The sequence below is a fragment of the Dermacentor andersoni genome, chromosome 9 (assembly GCF_023375885.2).
Source record: "Dermacentor andersoni chromosome 9, qqDerAnde1_hic_scaffold, whole genome shotgun sequence".
Classification (NCBI taxonomy): domain Eukaryota; kingdom Metazoa; phylum Arthropoda; class Arachnida; order Ixodida; family Ixodidae; genus Dermacentor; species Dermacentor andersoni.
In genome coordinates this window covers 130,743,248-130,763,412 of record NC_092822.1, presented here as the reverse complement: position 1 = coordinate 130,763,412, position 20,165 = coordinate 130,743,248, and the positions used below count along the sequence as shown (strand labels likewise).

The window sequence follows — 20,165 nt, the reverse complement described above, 5'->3', positions numbered from 1 at the left end:
TAAACTTAACACACCGAAAGTACAGGCCCTTTTAAAGTATCGTTTAGTGCTTGCGTATAAAAATGAACAGAAAAAGAACATCAACTACATTACTTCTATGGCTAACTTAAAACTACACGAAACTCCATACAGCACAAGAAAGCCAGAGTACTGGCACGTACCAAAATCGCGCACAAACTATGGATCACAAATGCTGTGCTCCAGACTACCTCGGTTATTAAACGATCTTATTGTTAATAAAATTGATATTGCAACTTGTTCTCCTCCTGATATCCTTGATTTTTTCTCTCATATGTGAGTTGTACAATGCCTGTGTGCTTTTGAACTGCAGTGAGATTTCGTGTTTTTGCTTGCTTGCTCACATCTTGTTTTTGTTGTATTTTTTTTTCCTCGCCTGATTTGCGATGCGTGTGCATGATATGTTGTAATGCTTGAATATGTGTGTACTTGGGAAAACTGTATTTCCGCGCTGCTGCTCCCTTATTTTCTTTTTGTATTTTTAAGGGTATTTGGGGCTAGTCAAGCTGCTACGAGCAGCTTTTTTTCCCCACTTTACCCCCGCAAAGCTGTATTTAGTTTTTGTGGAAAATAAAGCATACATACATACATAATTGGGAAAGAAAGCAATACAAAGGGCGAGATTTTCTGGCTATATATCCAGTCACAACGCGTCTAGGAGGTTTATTGCTATGTTTGTCTGGTAAGTCTGGGATACGCTGTTAATCGCCAGTGAATTCATTCCAGGAATTTGAACAAACTGATCGTGCAGACCCACTACCTACCCGAACCGTCAGCAAGTTGCACGGTGCGCCCGGCCAACAACCCGATCCGCATGGTAAGCGCTATGCTGCTTTTCATCTCCGAAGTAGGAAGGCCTGCAGGGGTCACATATTCAGCTTTTCTTTTTCTTCACACAACTTTATTTCCATCGCGAATGTTAGGGTCCCCCAGGAAAAAAAAGTGATTGACATCTTAAGGGGCAATAGTGATGCATTCACGGAACAAAAATTTGACACTTTACCTCAATGGGTATCCTGAACTAATGAAAATATTATGCTATGGAAGAGGAAAACAAAAACAGTTACCTTAATGATGACCATCTTTTCGTGCCCATTCAACACATAGCATTGTCAAAAATAATTGAACAATAAAAATGCACTTCTGTTCTTACGGGTTCTTATTTAAAAATGTTATTTCGCGCTGTATAAAGTAGAATGCTGAAGTTTATGTGTCATGCCGCACGGTTTATTAGTGTGAGTACTTAAATAGTGAGGACAGCCTTTCCACAATATTTACGTGTTCCTCAGGTTCGTATCTATTCGTTACGCAGTGCATAGCGATCATTCTGTATGTAGCAGTAAAGTTTATGTATGTGCAGGAGTTTGTATTCAGATAATTTACTCGCTTTCACGAAATTGTGCTTTATAAACGGAGAATTAGTTGATACGCCTTTGGGTTAGCCATAATAATTTAAAGAAATAGTCGCCGTACTAGTGTGCAATAGTATAAATGTGAGTAGAAGTGGGCATACAATACACCTTCTTTAGCTGCAGAGGACTTACATCCGTCGACTATCCCTTTCATAATCCGTCAATTTGAATAATAAACCCACTCTATTGCTTAGTTATCAGGTGACTTTGCGTATCACATGAAATCAATCAAATTAAATGTTTTATTTCCAACAAAACTTGGGCGTCCTCCAGGCGAAAAGCTGCGATATACAGCTTGAATGTGCCTGAAGGGCCTCACATGGCAGTAGTAAGTCAACATATGAAAACACTGATCTATTAGACTATAAAAATATAATGGGTCACATTTACAATAATTACAAACATCATATTTTAAAAATACACGTGTATTTCACAGCATACCTTCTTCAAGTCACACACTTCAAAATTTTTGAGAGTTTACGCGTTCTAGAACGGTGTTCTGAAACGTCAATGTAAGTTTAATGCCTCAGGGTTTGTTAGTGGGTTTAAATAAGACGTAATTAGTTTCTTTTGTTATGTTTAACGCTGATTTATTTGCACGAAGCCAGCTATCAAGCTGCTGTAGGTAGTCATTTCAAGTGTTCTGATGGTCAAAAAACGTACGCGTATAAAAAACATATTGGTTTCGTCGACCTGCAATACACTTTTGGTGAGTTAGACACATCATATATATATATATATATATATATATATATATATATATATATATATATCTATATATATATATATATATATATATATATATATATATATATATATATATATATATGTAAAATATATATATTGTCACAAAGCCACAAAAGACTTCGGTCGACGCTAGAGATCTTTTATATATATCGCTGTCCTGGCACCTTCGCCGTTCTCTTCTCGGAGCCACCCAACATGCCTAGCATGTGGCACCGAATTGTACCGAGTGGCTGTCAGGTGTGTCGAGGTCGTGGCATTACCCCCCTCCCTAGAAGCATCGTCTCGATGCGGAACATTGATGCACTGGAGATTGCCACGGTGATACTGATAAGGCAGACGTAGATGGTGGGAGAGGTGTGGAGCTTTGCATTCAGCGGGAGTGGTATAACTTAAATCTAGAGACGTGAACGACATCGGACAGGCGTGGGCGTCGAGGACGGCGAGTGGTGCCTTCTCCTTCAGGAATCACTTCGTATGTGACGTCGCCGAGTTGTTGAACGATCCTATAAGGTACAAAGTAGCGGCGCAAAAGTTTCTCCGACCGACCACGCTGGCGGATCGGTGTCCACACCCATACTTTGTCATCGGGTTGATAAGTGACGTCGCGGTGACGAAGATTGTACCGGTCGGCGTCGTTGTGTTGTTGGTGGCGGATATGCATTCGTGCGAGCTGGCGCGCCTCTTCGGCGCATCGAGCGAATTCCGCAGCATCAGTGACCACATTAGAACAGTAGGTGGGTAGAAGCATTGCGTCCAACGTTGTGACAGCTTCCCGGCCGTGTACCAAGCGAAAAGTGGTGAAGCCGGTAGTTTCTTGAGCGGCTGTATTATATGCAAACGTAACATGTGGGGAGCGTCGTCTCAGTTTTTGTGGTCGACGTCATCATACATGGAAATCATATCAGCAATCGTTTTGTTTAGCCTTTCTGTGAGTCCATTCGTCTGGGGATGGTAAGCAGTGGCTTTGCGGTGAACTGTACCACTGAGAAGCATGATATCTTCTGTGAGCTACGCTGTAAATGCTGTGCCCCGGTCTATTATAACCATTGTTGGAGCACCGTGGCGGAGTACGATACCATGTACAAAGAAGGTCGCAATATCATTAGAAGGGCCTCTAGGGAGTGCTTGGGTTTCAATGTAACGTGTAAGGTAGTCTGTGGCAACAGCAATCCAACGGTTACCAGCCCTCGACGTGGGGAATGGTCCAAGCAAATCTATGCCAACCTGCTGAAAAGGGATCCGCGGAGAATCCACGGGATGGCGAAGTCCAGCCGGACGCACGGGTGGTGTCTTGCGTCTCTGGCAGTCGCGGCATGTCTTCATGTATTGCTTTACGACACGGTGAAGGTTAGGCCAGAAGTACTTATGGCGTATGCGTCAAAACGTCCGTGCGAATCCCAAGTGGCCCGAAGATGCCTCGTCGTGAGTGGCCCGCAGGATATCGTCACGTAGTGAAGACGGCACTACAAGAAGGCAGGCGGTTGCGGTCGAGTGAAAACCCAGTTTGTAGAGAACGCCATCGCGGAGAAAAAACGAGGATAATTTGCGGATGAACATGCGAGGCGGCTCTGGTAGACGGTTCTCAAGGTAGTCGATGAGAGGCCGGAGTTCTGAATCATCGCGCTGTTGCTTGTTGATGTCTGATACTGTGATAATGGAGAGCAATGCGTCCTCTTCATCAAAATCGTATGGCGACGGTTGAAGTGAGGCACGTGACAGGCAGTCGGCGTCGGTGTGTTTACGCCCGGACTTGAATGCTATCGTCATATCGTATTCTTGGAAGCGAAGACTCCAGCGTGCAAGACGGCCAGATGGATCCTTGAGATTGGCGAGCCAGCACAATGAATGGTGATCTGTCACAACTCGAAACGATCGGCCGTACAAATATTGTGGGAACTTAGCAGTTGCCCACACAACGGCCAAGCATTCCTTCTCCGTAGTGGAATAGTTCCTTTCAGCTGGAGAAAAAGTGCGGCTTGCGTACGCAATGACGCGCTCGGCTCCATCTTGCCACTGTACGAGGACGGTACCAAGGCCAACGTTGCTGGCATCCGTGTGTAACTCGGTGTCACTGTCTTCGTCAGCGTGTCCCAGAACAGGCGGTGTGTGCAGACGTTTCTGGAGTTCACAGAAGGCCTCTTGTTGGTCTTGCTCTCAGACAAAGGGAACATTATCCTTAGTCAACCGTTGCAACGGTTCGGCTATCCGTGGAAAGTTAGCCACGAAGCGTCGATAATATGCGCAAAGCCCTAGAAAAGGGCGGAGTTCATGTTTGTTCGAAGGCGTTGGAAACGAAGCAACAGCAATGGTTTTGTCGGGACCTGGTCGAATGCCCTCGTAGCTGACGACATGGCCTAAAAATTTGAGTTCGTCATACCCGAAATGGCATTTTTCAGGCTTTAAAGACAGGCCAGCAGTACGAATTGCGTCAAGAACTGCTTGTAAGCGCTGGAGGTGCTGCTCAAAAGTTTATGAAAAGACAACGATATCATCTAAATAGACAAGGCATGACTGCCACTTGAGACCTGATAGAACCGTGTCCATCATGCGCTGAAAAGTAGCAGGCGCAGAGCACAATCCGAAAGGAAGGGCCTTGAATTCGTAGAGTCCGTCAGGCGTAATAAATGCGGTTTTCTCACGGTCACGCTCATCAACCTCTATTTGCCAGTAGGAGCTGCGAAGGTCCATCGAGGAGAAGTATCGAGCATTTCGAAGGCAGTCCAAAGAGTCGTCGATGCGGGGAAGGGGATAAACGTCCTTCTTCGTAACCTTGTTAAGCTTGCGATAGTCAACGCAAAAACGCAGTGTGCCGTCTTTCTTTTTCACCAGAACCACAGGTGACGCCCATGGACTGGTGGAGGGCTGTATGATATCGTCGGTAAGCATTTGTTTGACTTGATTTGGGATGGCGTCTTGCTCTTTACGAGAAACACGGTAGGCACGTAAACACGGTAGGCACGTTGGGATTTGTAATAATTCTGTGTTTCGCAATAGACGTTTGGTTCACCTTCGATGTTGAAGCGAAACAGTCCGCCAAAGACTGTAAAAGGCTTCGAATGCTAGCCTGTTGTTCACCTGATAATTTAGAATTCACATCAATATTGCTGTTGGCTCGTACGTCTCAGTTAGAATCTCCATCATTTTGCCCTACAGTTAGACAAGTGGGAAAATCACTGACTGGCTCCAAATTGGCGATGGCAGTTCGTGGGGCGAAGTGCTGGTATTCACGACTGAAATTGGTCACTAAAATCTGAGCAGTCTGTGACGACAGCTGCAAGATGCCGCGGGCTACGCAAACCTGTCGAGGCAACAAGACTGACAGATTGCCTTCAGCGATTCCGAGATGGGGAGGATCAACGTCTGTTTCTACGGTGATCAACGCAGTACTCCGGTGTGGTAAAGTAGCACAGTCACCCGAAACGCGTAACACCGTGGACTGTGGGTGGTAGCCGTCCGAATGAGTTGAGTGTTCGCTGGAAAATGGGACAAGCAACTTGCGAAGGTTTATGATTGCGCCGTACTCCCGAAGAAAGTCCATGCCGAGTATGACCTGCCTAGAGCACTCTTCCAGTATAATAAATGAACCAACAAATGTGACCTCACGAATTTGTACCCTCGCAGTGCATTTGCCGATCGGCGTGAGAACATGACCGCCGGCTGTACGGAGCTTAGGTCCTGGCCACGGTGTCGTCACCTTGCGAAATTCCGTAACCAGTTGTCCGCTCATGACAGAATAATCCGCGCCAGTATCGACAAGAGCGGTTACCGGGTGGTTATCTACAGAAACGAGTATGTCGGCTGAAACAGGTTCATGGTTTTCGAAGGAAGGTGTCGAAGGTACGCAGTCGTCGTTGTCGTCGTCGTTGTCGTCGTCGTCAGGGTGTCACAGCGGAGGATCTTTCGAAGTGCGTTGGACAGTGGCCCCACCTCCGGAGGTCGCTGTTCTCAGTTTCCCCGACTTGGGCTCATGGGCCGGTTGCCCACGGAAGCGGAGAACGTAGTGTAGCGGCTAGGTGACGCCGAGGAGGTGGTGATCGTGACTGGTGCCTCTGCGGAGGACGCTCGGAGGCGTTCCGTGAGGTCGGACGTGCGACGCATCGGCTCCGCCGATTTTAGACTGGAACCGCGGGCCAACACAGGGCACACCGAAAATCTTGGTCTTATCCGACGCCGAACATCGCAAGGATCCTGCAGACACCGACCTGCGGCAGGTGGACCAATTTTCAGCGCTCTTACGCCAATCTGAAGATCGCATCATGCCGCGGTGGAGCTGACCCTAACGAGGGCTAAGCTCGGCGCAGCCGGTGTCGGAAGTTCTCCGGACATGGCGACGCAGAAGATCACTGGGTACGACCCGACATCCATGAATTGTACCGCAATTGAGCACAAACCCCGAGATGAGGACATTCTGCCCACCGAAAGTGAGTGTCTTCAAGCACAAATACGCCTGCGACAACGCAAGCAACAACCGAACATGGCTACCAAAAGCTGCGTTGGCGCGGCGTCGCCGACGTCAACGGCGGCGGGGAATTCCCTCCGCGCCGGGAATACGGACGGTGCTCGCGCTGCGCCACTGCTGCAAATGAATACGGCTCGCAACTGGCGCCCGAAACAGACGCCCAGACTCCGTTCCGAGAACCTAATCGTGGTGTTGAAGCCCCGAGGCAGCCTGGACCTGAAAATGGCCTTCAAGCATGGAGACGTGGGATCGGTGGTGGCCCAATACATGGGTGAAGTAGCCGCCGGGGATCTCAATGTGTGGCCTGTATGGGAACAAAACTTTATCGTGTGCGGAACCCAGACAACACCGATAGCTGACAAGCTGATCAAAGATTTCGACCTGCAGGTAGGGGAACGCTCCTATCCCTTCCGCGGTCATCTCAAGCTGAATGGAGAGGTATGCAAGGGGGTGATCAACGTCCGTGAGGATGAAACCTCCGCCTCTCTCAAGCCCAAGCTCTACTGGAGGGAGGGCGAGATCGCCTTTCTCCGAAAATTGGGAACTACTAACGTGGCGGTGGTAACCTTTGAAGGCCGAAGACTCCCCCGTTAGATACAATATAATCATGAATGCGTTCCGGTCAGGGATATAAGAAGACCATACCCGCGTGCTACAGATGCGGCACGGTGGGCCACTGGGTGCATAACTGCCCCCACCCAGAGGAAGGAAGATGCGGCTTCTGTGGCAAACAAGCCGACTCCACAACGAACGGACTTGCAGAACACGAGTGCGCACCATCCTGCATGATCTGCGGAGGAACCCACCTCACTGGATCCGCAGAGTGTGTAGAAAAATTCCGGAAACTTAAGCGGCCGGGATCAACGACCCCAGCAAGAGGAGCGGCAACGCCATCAACGCGGCAGCAACGGGGAGGACTACAAGAACCACCTCAACAAAAGAAGACAGGCAAGTCCGGACAAGCACCACTGGGACAGAAGGAGCAGAAGACGCAAAATGCTGTACAATCTGAGACCGGGCCGAAGCCGCCTTCCTTTAAAGCAGGGGATTTTCCCCCTCTTGGTAACTCTTCCAAACAGGTGAGCAACTGGGCGGGAGTCGCCTCTCATTCCTCCTCTCCCCCCTCGCAATCTTCTCCAATGGAACTCGAAATGCGGAAATAGCTAGAAGCTCTCAGGAGACAAAACGCGCAGCTAGCTAGCAAAATTCATGCACTGGAAAATGCCAGGACGAACAGTCCGATTCCGGGAGGACCCATGGATGACGAGGGGGGTTCGGGCAGCACCGTAAAGTCGGCAAGCGCGCCGCCTACTAACAACCTAGAAGTCGGGGTTACCGCCCTGGAGCAGCAAATGAAGGCCTTAACGGGGCAAGTGGCTCAACTCCCAAATTAATCAGTGAGCAAGAACAGTCTGCCATTCAACTGCAAACACAGCAAATAGCCACAATAGTCACGCAACAGGATACTCAAAACATCAAAACATGGATCCAAACTAACCCAAGACTCTTCCGCCGCACCGGTCCCATTAGAGAGGCCGGGCGTCCGAGCAAATTCCTCCGCGTAACGGAGGACGAGGAACATGAAGAATTTGCTGATTCACTGGATACCATACAGAGTGCCAACACGGTTATTCATAGCCCGCCAGAGTCTACTAATGCTAATCATGGCGCAAGGATCTAGAAAAAGGCAAGCTAAATCAAGACAGGAACCACTGTCAATCGTACAGTGGAATTGTAGGGGCTTCAAGAATCGGACTAAACGCGCTCATGTTCGTCTCTACTTAGAAACATTGCAATCTCTAGCAGCCATCGTGGCTCTACAGGAACCAGGGGCCTCAGCTAAAACTTCAGGGTAGAATGCATTTCAGCGAGATCCATCTACTTGCATCCTTGTACACAAAGCGTACACCGCACAAGAGGTAGACGTCGACCTACAGACAACTTATTCGTACGCCATGGTCACAAAGTCACCTCTGCGACACTCTGACCCACAAGTACACATCCTTAACATATTGCTACGGAACAGCCGCCACAGTGTGGCTGCACTGAGGAGAAGGAAGACGACGTGGCCACCGCTTGATATAGCGTCGCCATCATTGCCACCGTTTGTCTACGTGTAAATATATTGTAGACTCGTACGTCAGCTACACGTAACAATAATTTGGTGGAGGTGGATGTTCCCCGTACCCGTCATGGAGCTTCGCAGCGGTCGCACCGGCGACAGTGCAAATTGGGCTCCTGCTGGCGGCACTTCACCTACGCAACCTTCCCCGCCTGCAGCCCCGACCTACGTCGCCATTAACCCACCTCGGGATCCTGGTGTTTTCAACGGAGTTGGCAGTCCTGATGTTGACGACTTGCTTCGCTTATACGAACGTGTCAGTACCAGTCACAGGTGGGATTCGACTATTATGCTCGCGAACGTTCTTTTCTACCTCGACGGAGCTCCACTTGCATGGTTCCAGACTCACGAAGAGGAGATCTCGAGCTGGGGTCTCTTCAAAGACAAGCTCCGCGACCTTTTTGGCAATCCCTTCGGTCGTCAAGTCAATGCCAAGAAAGCCCTAGCCACACGTGTACAGACGTCGACCGAGTCCTACGTGTCCTACATTCTCGATGTCTTTGCCCTTTGTGCCAAGGCTCACCCGACCATGTCTGAGGACGATAAGGTAAATCACGTCATCAAAGGGATAGCTGACGACGCCTTCAATTTACTGGTGTTTACCAACGCCACCAGCATCGATACGATCCTCAAGGAGTGCCACCGTCTTGAGCATGCTAAAAGCCGCCGGGTATCCCAGAACATCACGCGACTTCCCAACACAGCTGCTACGTCATCCTGTGACGACCTCTTCCACCAGCCATCGCGATGTGACAACTTGACCCGCATCATTCGTCGTGAGGTCCAAGCGGCACAACCGGCGGCCCCTTCATTTCCGACACCTGATCATTCTCCGGTGACAATCTCCTTGATCCAGGCCACCGTCCGTAAAGAGTTATCCAACGTCGGCCTGCACTCCATTCCTTCCGCATGCTCGGAACCTCTCTCTCCACGCACGGCCCCACCGCGCCCTTCTTACTCTTATGGACAGCGCAACCCCTCCGAATGGCGAACCGTGGACGACAAGCCGATCTGTTTTAACTGCCGACGCATTGGACATGTCGCTCGCCACTGCCGCAGCCGCTGGACTTCCCCGACATGCTATTCTCCTAATTACCACCCTCGCCCCTCTAGTGCGCCCTTTTCCTTCGCCCCTTCTATGCCCACCTCATCATCAGACCCTGCGACGCCTTTGACACGACCCCGCTACTCCCGCTCGCCTTCTCCCTCCCGTCGTCAATCTCGCACGCCCCCGTCTCGCCGTGCTCCTTCTCCGACCTACTCGCCGCACCCCCGACCGGAAAACTAGACAGGGCAGCTTCTGGAGGTGAAGCTGCAAAGACGACATTGGCTCAAAATCCTCGCTTCACCTTACCGACGAACAAGAATCTTTTGGACGTTCTCGTCGACAATGTTCCTGGGTGCGCGTTGATTGACACCGGGGCGCATGTGTCCATTATAAGTGCTGCTCTTCGCCGTCGGCTCAAGAAAGTTCTGACGCCTGCCCCGAACCGATTTGTACAAGTCGCCGACGGAGGGACTGTCGCTATTGTTGGCATGTGTTCTGCCCGACTCACCATTGCTGAGAGACACACCGTCGTTCTCTTCACCGTCATCGAGCATTGCCCTCACGAACTACCACCTACCACCATTCGCCTACCACCTCACTCTATGACACACGTAGACTTGTTGTCCTCACCAGCTGTACCTGATGGCAATTACGTGGCCGCACCAATTCCGGCCGGTATGCTTACACATGGTGTTATCGTGCCGCACACTGTGCTGAAAATTACTGGCAACCGCACCTGCCTTCCACTCGTCAATTTCGCGCTAACCGCGCAAGTTCTGCCTCAGGGGATCTCCGTGGCTATAATTCGCGCTTTGCAGGATGATGAGGTCGTGCCATTCACAGTGGAAGATCGTTACAGCTCAGCCCATACCGTGACGTCATCGCACAGTACTAACGTCGACATTAAGAAGATGGTCTCCTCTGACCTTACACCTGCTCAAGCTGCAGCCCTTTGCCGCGTTCTTGAAGGCTATCGCGACATTTTTGACTTTCACAATCGACCCTTAGGTCAAAAGTCCGTCGTGACCCATCGCATAAACACTGGCGATGCGAACCCTATTCACCGACGTCCATATCGTGTTTCTGCTGTTATCCAGAAATAGCTGTTATCGAACAGGAAGTCAAAAAGATGCTTGCAAAGGCCATTATCGAGCCTTCCTGTAGTCCCTGGGCTTCTACCGTCGTACTTGTCAAAAAGAAGGATGGAACGTGGCACTTTTGTGTAGATTATCGCCACCTGAACAATATCACAAAAAAGGACGTGTACCCTTTGCCACGTATTGATGACGCTCTAGACTGCCTGTACGATGCCACTTATTTTTCTTCTCTCGACTTACGGTCCGGATACTGGCAGATATCCGTCGACGACATGGACAGAGAGAAGACTGCATTTGTTACCCCTGACGGCCTTTATCAGTTCAAGGTGATGCCTTTCGGTTTCTGTAACGCGCCCGCCACCTTCGAACGAATGATGGACTCTTTGCTTCAGGGGTTCAAGTGGTCCACCTGTTTGTGCTATCTGGACGACGTCATCGTTTATTCACCCACATTTGACGCGAATCTAGACCGTCTTTCAGCGATTCTTGACGCGTTCCACCGTGCCGGTCTCCAGTTGAACTCGTCAAAATGTCACTTCGCTCGCCGCCAAATCACCGTCCTTGGACACCTCGTGGACGCCAGAGGCGTGCGACCTGACCCGGACAAAATTCGCGCCGTTACGAACTTTCCTGTTCCGAAGTCTACCAAGGACGTTCGTAGTTTCGTAGGGCTGTGCTCATATTTCCGACGCTTTGTGAAGGATTTTGCGACCATCGCCCGTCCCCTTACCGACCTCTTGAAGAAAGACGCCCTATTTTCTTGGGGACCTGACCATGCCGCATCTTTTTCACAGCTCACTACTCTCCTAACCACGCCTCCAATTCTGGCCCATTTTGACCCAGTCTGCTTCAACGGAAGTTCGAACTGATGCCAGTGGTCACGGCATAGGAGCAGTATTAGCACAACACCAGCGTGGACATGATCGCTTTATAGCCAATGCCAGCCGACTTCTATCACCCGCCGAGCGCAATTATTCAATCACAGAGCGCGAGGGCCTCGCTCTTGTGTGGGCTGTTGCCAAGTTTCGTCCATACTTGTACGGACGCCCCTTCTGTGTCATCACCGATCACCACGCGCTCTGCTGGCTATCCTCGCTCAAGGACCCCACGGGACGACTCGCTCGCTGGGCGTTACGCCTGCAAGAATATACCTTCTCCGTGGTATACAAGACGGGACGCTTGCACCAGGATGCCGATTGTTTGTCCCGCTACCCCATCGACGACCCGGCTGATGCGGACACCATCACTTGCGTTTTCTCTGTGTTCCAGTTGCTCGAAATCGGCAATGAGCAACGCCGTGATCCTTCATTACGAGCCCTCATCGACCATCTGGAGTCAACGCCTGGCGACGCCTCTCTCCGGATGTTTCTCCTTAAGGAAGGGACACTATACCGCCGCAATCTCGATCCACACGGCCATGACCTTCTGTTCGTGATTCCATCCCACCTGCGTTCGACTGTCCTCCAACAACTTCACGACGCTCCCGTGGCTGGACACTTGGGCATCTCGCGCACATACGACCGTGTACGCCATCGATTCTTTTGGCCGGGTCTCGCCCGCTCCGTGCGGCGATACGTTGCCGCTTGTGAGCCCTGTCAGCACCGGAAGAAGCCCTCCACACCTCCAGCTGGATGTCTTCAGCCGATCGACATCCCACCGGAACCCCGCTTCCGTGTTTGTCTAGACCTTCTTGGACCGTTTCCTCTCTCGGGCTCCGGAAATAAATGGGTCGCCGTCACTACTGATTATGCTACGCGGTACGCAATCACCAGAGCCCTCCCGACAAGTTGTGCTACTGACGTTGCTGACTTTCTGCTGTATGACATCATTTTAGTGCACGGTGCCCCGCGCCAATTACTCACTGACCATGGCCGCAGCTTTCTGTCGGCAGTCGTCGAGGACATCCTCCGCTCCTGCTCGACTAAGCACAAGTTCAGCACGTCCTACCACCCATAGACCAACGGCCTCACGGAGCACCTCAACCGGACCATCACCGACATGCTATCCAAGTACGTCGCGACCGACCACCACGACTGGGATCTTCACTTACCATATGTGACGTTCGCGTATAATTCATCGCGTCACGACACCGCCGGCTATTCACCATTCTATCTCCTATATGGCCGAGAACCCGCGTTGCCCTTGGACACTTTGTTGCCCTCGGCCACACGTTCAACCACTGAATACGCCCGCGACGCGATCGCACACGCCGATCACGCGCGCCAGCTCGCCCGCACCCGTCTGGAGGCCTCGCTGGAGCATCAGAGACGCCTCTATGATTGCCACCATCGTGACGTACAATTTACTCCGGGTTCTCTGGTGCTTCTCTGGTCCCCCATTCGACGTGTGGGCCTTTCCGAAAAGCTGCTGTCGCGCTACACTGGCCCATACCGTGTGGTGCGACAAGTGACCGATGTCACGTATGAAGTCATCCCCGCCAGCCTCTCAGCGCGATCGTTGGCTGCAAGTGACATCGTTCACGTGGCGAGACTAAAGCCATATCACACACCTTTCGCCGCGGATGTGTAGATTAAGCACCGGGACGGTGCTTCTACTGCCGGGGGTGATGCTACGGAACAGCCGCCACAGTGTGGCTGCACTGAGGAGAAGGAAGACGACGTGGCCACCGCTTGATATAGCGTCGCCATCATTGCCACCGTTTGTCTACGGGTAAATATATTGTAAATAGACTCGTACGTCAGCTACACGTAACAATATATTGTCCGCCCAAGCTAAAACGTATCACTTTTGCAGACATCTTCACCCGGGCACTGAAGATAGCTGGTCGGGACCCCTTAATTATTTTGGGTGACTTCAATGCTACCAGTAAGGTGTGGGGTTACAAGAAGGAGGAGGTGCGCGGTAGGAAGCTAGCGGAGCTCATCTACACGCTAGGCACGACCCTTCAGACCGACCCAGCACAACCAACACGTGTTGGAAACTCCGTGACTCGGGACAATTGTCCCGATCTCACGCTTTCCAAACATATACAACACGTTGAGTGGTACAACACCGAAGACATGCTAGGAAGCGATCACTGCATCATTAACACTTTAATTCATACCCGGCCCCTAAAAAAGGCAAATAACTCAAGCGAAATTGCCGGACTGGACTGATTTCCGTAAGTCACTGCCGCAGGCCAGTCTTCTCGAGGAAGGGTACAGCTCGTGGGCTCAAAATCTTATGACAACACTCAAGAAACATGTGAAAACATGCAGATTGCGGAGGACTGTCCAGCGGTGGATAATCATTTACTCCATCTCTGGGAAGCTCGCCACAGTCTCACGAAAAGATGGAAACGACAAAAACACAACAAAAGACTGAAAAGACGTATAACAGACCTGACCCAGCGGGCTGCCGAGTATGCCTCTCAATTAGCTGATTACAAATGGGTTGATCGCTGCAACACGGCAGCCCGACAGATGTCAGGGAAGAATACATGGAAGCTCTTCCGCAGCTTGATTAATCCCGCTCAATCTCGAGGAGAAACACAGTAACACTTACAACGTGCTTTACACAATTTCCAGGGCACAACAACACAACTGGCAGAAACCTTAAGGGACAAGTATCTCTGCACCAAACAGGACCCTCGAGGTCAGGAATATCTCTATGCAGGCCGAGATAATCCAGAGATGCATCAGTCATTCGAACTCTACGACCTCAAGGCAGCCTTAGCCAAAACGGAGAGAGGCACTGCGCCCGGTCGGGACAAGGTCACAGTGAAGCTGCTGGCCAACCTCCCGGATCTCGCGTATGAAGCCCTTCTGGACTACATTAATGCCATATGGAAAGGGGAGACTCCCATACCCTTCGATTGGAAAGCATCCCTTGTCACCTTCATTCCTAAAGCAGGAAAGGAAATTAATACGGACAACCTGAGACCTATCTCGCTCACATCGTGTGTGGGCAAACTAATGGAGACGATGGTGCGAGATAGGCTCTCAAAATATTTAGAAAAGCGTAACACTTTTGCAGGCACCATGTTCGGCTTCCGCCCACACAAGTCGGCACAAGACATATTATTACAACTCAATCACGACATATTACAGCCAACGGAGCGCCCTCACAACGACAATGTTGTACTGGCCTTAGATCTAAAGGGAGCTTTCGACAACGTTAAACACAGCACTGTCTTAGCACACCTCCGTGAGACCCACTGTGGCAAAAACACATTTAATTATATCAGGGATTTCTTGACGGATCGAGCCGCACTCGTCAAAATCCAAGTCACCGAATATGGACCCTACGAAATGGGTACTAGGGGGACGCCACAAGGCGCTGTGCTTTCCCCGCTGCTATTTAACCTTGCGATGGTGCATCTCCCGGCCCAGCTAAACGGAATTGAAGGCGTGCGGTATGCGCTGTACGCCGACGATATCGCCATCTGGGCCACAGAGGGAAACATAGGGCATATAGAGGAAAACCTGCAAGCAGCCGCCCACGTAGTGGATCGCTACGCAGAGCGCTGTAGACTTCAGTGTGCACCAAACAAATCAGAATTTGTGCACCTTAGACCAACACCTAAGGACACTACACAAATACATCTCTTTTTGGCTAGTGGTCCCATACACGAGGCCAAGGAGCTCCGAATTCTCGGACTCTTTATCCACAATAAAAGAAGAGTCGACACAACACTAGAAAAGCTCCGCAAGGTTGGGGACCAAGTGGGCCGAATGGTCCGGCGTGTGTCCAACAAGAGAGGGGGATTACGAAGCAGGGACGCTGTGCGGCTAGCTCATGCTTTCGTAACAAGCCGAATTCTATATTCGGTCCCGCATCTATATCTGCGGAAACATGATGAAGCCAAACTCGAAGTCATCCTCCGCAAAGTGATGAAGAGGGCCCTTGACCTCCCTGTCACAACTTCGAACGCGAGACTTCTCGCTTTGGGAGTAGTGAACACCTTTCAGGAGCTCAAGGAAGCCCAGCTTACCAGCCAGTACACACGTCTAGCTCAGACAAACTCGAGACGGCATTTGTTCGACCGGCTCCACTTGAAACACACCTTTCACATTCAGGAGCGGATCCGAGTGCCCGAACTTTGGAGACGCGCCATCAGAGTTCGGTCCCTCCCCACAAAAATGGAAAGGGAAGACCACAGTGGTCGTCGCCAGGCGAGGGCGGACGCCTTGCAACGCCACTACGGCAACAAACACGGAGTCTTCTACGCGGATGTGGCCGGTCCATGCCGCGGGGGGTGGTATACGGCAGCGGTCATTCACGAGGAAAAGCAAGTAGATGGGCTCACTTTCAAAGCCTCGGACTCAACACATGCAGAAGTAGTAGCTATTGCCCTGGCTGCCTCTGACCCCCGGTCTCAATATATCATAACCGACTCGCGCGGGGCTTGTCGAAATTATGAAGCTGGTTGGATCACCCCACTAGCGGAACGAATACTGGAGAACTACAGCAACCGGGGAATTGATCCTACCCCCCATTGTCTGGTCTGGACTCCGAGCCACCAGGGCCTAGCCGGGAATGAAGCCGCGAACACGGCGGCCCGAGCACTCATATACCGGGCGTCCCAGTTAGACCGTGAGTACCTGGAATCCGAAGGCATCTTGTAACATTCAAAGATATCCCGACCTTTTACAAAAATATGCATCGCCAATACCCAACTCCTGCAAAACGGCTTGGCAAGGCTAATGAACGGATCTTGATTCAACTTTTCACTAACACTTTATTGTGCCCGGCAATCTTCGATTTCGATTGTTCCTTCACTGGCAAGTGCCAATACTGTGGGGAGGTGGCTGACACCTACAACATGGTTTGGGCTTGTCAGCTAAACTCAGCTCTTCCCCTCAACCCTAACCCAACCCGAGAGGAGTGGGAGGCGACGCTGCTCGGTTGCTCGGACCTTCAGGCCCAAAAGGCCTTCGTGCAGAGGGCTAAGCTGGCGGCTCGTACCAATGGGGTCCCGAAATAGAGACTCCACCCATTGCGGAGCCCCATAAGGCTCTACCTCTCTTCGTGTTTTGAATAAAAGCTTTCAAGCAAGCAAGCAAGCCTCTGCGGACACGGAGATCGGGTCGTTGGCAGAGACTGTTCAACCGGTGGGAACTGCGCGTACGGCGACGAAGGTTGACTGGCCAGATATTGCTGGATTTCTCTCGGGCGCTCTCCCTCACGTGGGCGACGAGCGCCGGGGTGATAGCCCTGGAGTCCAATTCTTTGGTAGTAGCAGGCACGGTACAAGTGGCCCGCTTCGCCACAGTGGAAGCGGAGTGGCTGGTAGTCAGGTGTGCGCCACACGTCTGACTTTCGCGTATTGACTCGGGGGCTCGTGGACCCGTACATATTTGTACGTGAACCTTGGCCCTAGAAGTGGCACAGCGGTTCTTCAGAAGAAGGCGGGTTACGGTGGTTCCCGGGTTGCGCAGGTAGCCTCACTGCTTGCGCATAAGTCAGTACGGGGGCAGCTTCAGGTCTGGTTTGCATGAATGGCTGTGTTGCCTGGCGAACTCCTTCGCGGACGATATCTGTGAGGGATGTTACGGTCAGTTGAAATCGCACTCCCTATAGCCGGTCGAGCTTCTCGCGCATGACGCTACGCACCAGCTCTCGGCGCGCATCGGTGTCATAGGGTAACGAGAGAGAAGATGCTGATCCCAGGTTGATTTGGCGATCGTAGACCGAGGAGGGCTCGCTCCATTGTTGTCGCCTCACTGACGAACTCAGCTACTGTAGCTGGAGGCCTTCGCATCAGTCCAGCAAACAGCTCCTCTTTCACTGCACGCATCAGTAGGCGTACTTTCTTCGCTTCTGTCATGCCAGGGTCAGCACGCTTGAAAAGCCGTGACATGTCTTCTACGAACATGGCCATGCTTTCGTTCGGCCTTTGAACCTTATTCTGAAGGGCTTGCTCTGCTCCCTCTTTTCTTGCGGGGCTGCTGTACGTATCGCGTATCTGCCTTTGAAATTCTTGCCAGGTGGTGATGGATGGCTCGTGGTTAGCGAACCATGTTCGAGCAGAGTCCTCTAGGGCAAAGTACACGTTCCTTAACTTTTTTTGCTCGTCCCAATTATTGACGTCAGCCACACGATCGAATTCGTCGAGCCAGTCTTCCACGTCGTCAAGGCTCACCATGGAACGGCCGCGGCCAGCGTGGGGTGTGAAGAACCAGCGACGCAGGAGGCTGTCCCGTAGCGTACGTCTCCTGTGTCTGGCTTGCGGTTGTGGTGGACATCCTCGGCAGATCTTGCAGGCCGTATTCCGGAGGCAGTCTTTGAAGCCATCGGCTTTTGCGTAGGTTGTCCGCTCCCTGTTCCTGGGGGTCAGAGTACATAGACGTGTACCCCGCACCTCCACTAGTTTGCCACAGACAAAGCCACAAAAGACTTCGGTCGACGCTAGAGATCTTTTATATATATATCGCTGTCCTGGCACCTTCGTCGTTCTCTTCTTCGCGGAGCCACCCGACATGACTAGCATGTGGCACCGAATTGTACCGAGTGGCTGTCAGGTGTGTCGAGGTTGTGGTAATATATATAGATATATATATATATATATATATATATATATATATATATATAGAGAGAGAGTATTAATAACAAGGACCCTAGAATCGACCCCTGAGGCTCACCTTGTTTTACCGTAGAAGTGGCGGATGTGATATTAACAGTTTTTATACACTGTTTACACTATACACAGATCACATTCTCAAATGTGTATGGTTCCAATAACAAAATGCCTTGATCGACATAATCAAACGCTTTCCTAAGCTCAATAAAAACACCAACAGTGTAAAGTTTATTTCCATTGTCGTTAGGTAGTTTGTCTTTATCATGTAACAAAGCTATGCTAGTCTAGTGGCATTCTTTTTCTAAAAATGGTACTGTGGGTCAGTTATTACGTGCTGTTTAATTGTGACATTCGCGAGAAACGTTTTAATAAAATTTTCAGAGGCCTAAGCTAGCAAGGGCAGCACCGATACCGGCCTGTGACTGTATGCCACTGATGGCGGCACCTCTCTGTATTACGCGCACAAGCTTTAGATCGGAGGGGAACATTTCAAGCATTCGAACTAATTGCATGCCTCAGCGGTAGAGATATAGGAGCTGCAACATGTTTGATGGGTACAGCCATCAATTACTGCCCTCATGGTGTTTCTTATTTTAGCTAATAAGTTTTCCACCTATTGTGAAGTTGTCGCAGACGAATTGAGTGTATCAAGCTTATGCATTTAAGCAGCGTGCCATGAATTTCTTCGACACAAAGGTTACTTTTGCAAGAAATTTCAGATTGCCGACTTTTGTAAAGTATTCATTCATTCCTGCGATCACTTCCACCTCGGTTTACCATGAGCAAAACGTGCAATATTAATAGGAGGTTCCACTTTCAAGTTAGACAAATTGTTAACCTTATTCCAAAGCTTTCTAGGATAATTAACAATTTTAGCGAGAAGGGTTGGAGTATTCCACGTCTCAGCTTTTTCGAAATTTGCATTTAATTTATTTCGGTATTTTTGCGTTCGCTAAACAGAGCAGCGTCACGTGTCTGTAGAAATAGGTGACACATTTTCTTTTTAGTCTGCTCCTTTTATGTAAGCGTCGAGCAATCCAAGGTTTGCGAATTGTCTTTTTCTCTCGGGAGCATTGAACAAGCGGCAAGTGTATCATACATAGCCCTAACTGTAAAAACAGAATATATGATTAGTTTACGGTCCCTTTCTGCGTAAACGAGTTCCGAGTTTGCAGTTTCCAGCGCATAATAAAGTTGGCTGAGCACATCTGAATTTGTGTTTCAAGAGCACGACTTCTCTTGATAGTCGAGGCTATCTATGGCAAGTGGCGAAAAAAGTATAGATAGGACGGCGATAATGTACCACTGGTGCACTTACGTCTGGGGATGTTTGTGGTACTGATGTCAAGTAGCCTGGCATTGTCGGCGGTAAGATGACTATAGGTTGTGAAATAACATTAGTACAGGCAAACGAACCAGTTATAGTTTCCACCTGTTTGCAAGATGCGTCCACACTGAGCATGTCAATGAATGGGCTACGCATCAAATAGATGTTTCGTAGTAGCGTTTTGAAAAATAAAAATGTGGACTTATACCCTGTGGGAGGTCGATAAGCAGTTTCAACTACGTATAACATTTCGCACACGCACTAAAAGACATTCGAAACTATGGTCAGACACAACTTTAGAAAAAAGGTGGCGTTTACTCCTTCGAGGCGGATGCAAACGAGCATCTACAACGGGCACGCACTCTGGACTGACGTCATGAGCCGGACGACCGTTGACCTCGCCGACGGAGAAG

General features: G+C 50.3%; 1 protein-coding gene across 1 annotated transcript in view; it reads left to right on the top strand.

The window, feature by feature from the left end:
• The first annotated feature begins 760 nt into the window (after nt 1–760).
• Nucleotides 761–20,165, top strand: part of LOC129384484 (uncharacterized) — an 87,476-nt gene continuing 68,071 nt past the window's right edge. The window contains exon 1 of the mRNA XM_055069977.1: nt 761–835. Coding sequence (XP_054925952.1) covers nt 833–835 — 3 coding nt within the window. The 5' untranslated portion in view covers nt 761–832. The remainder of the gene's footprint in view (nt 836–20,165) is intronic.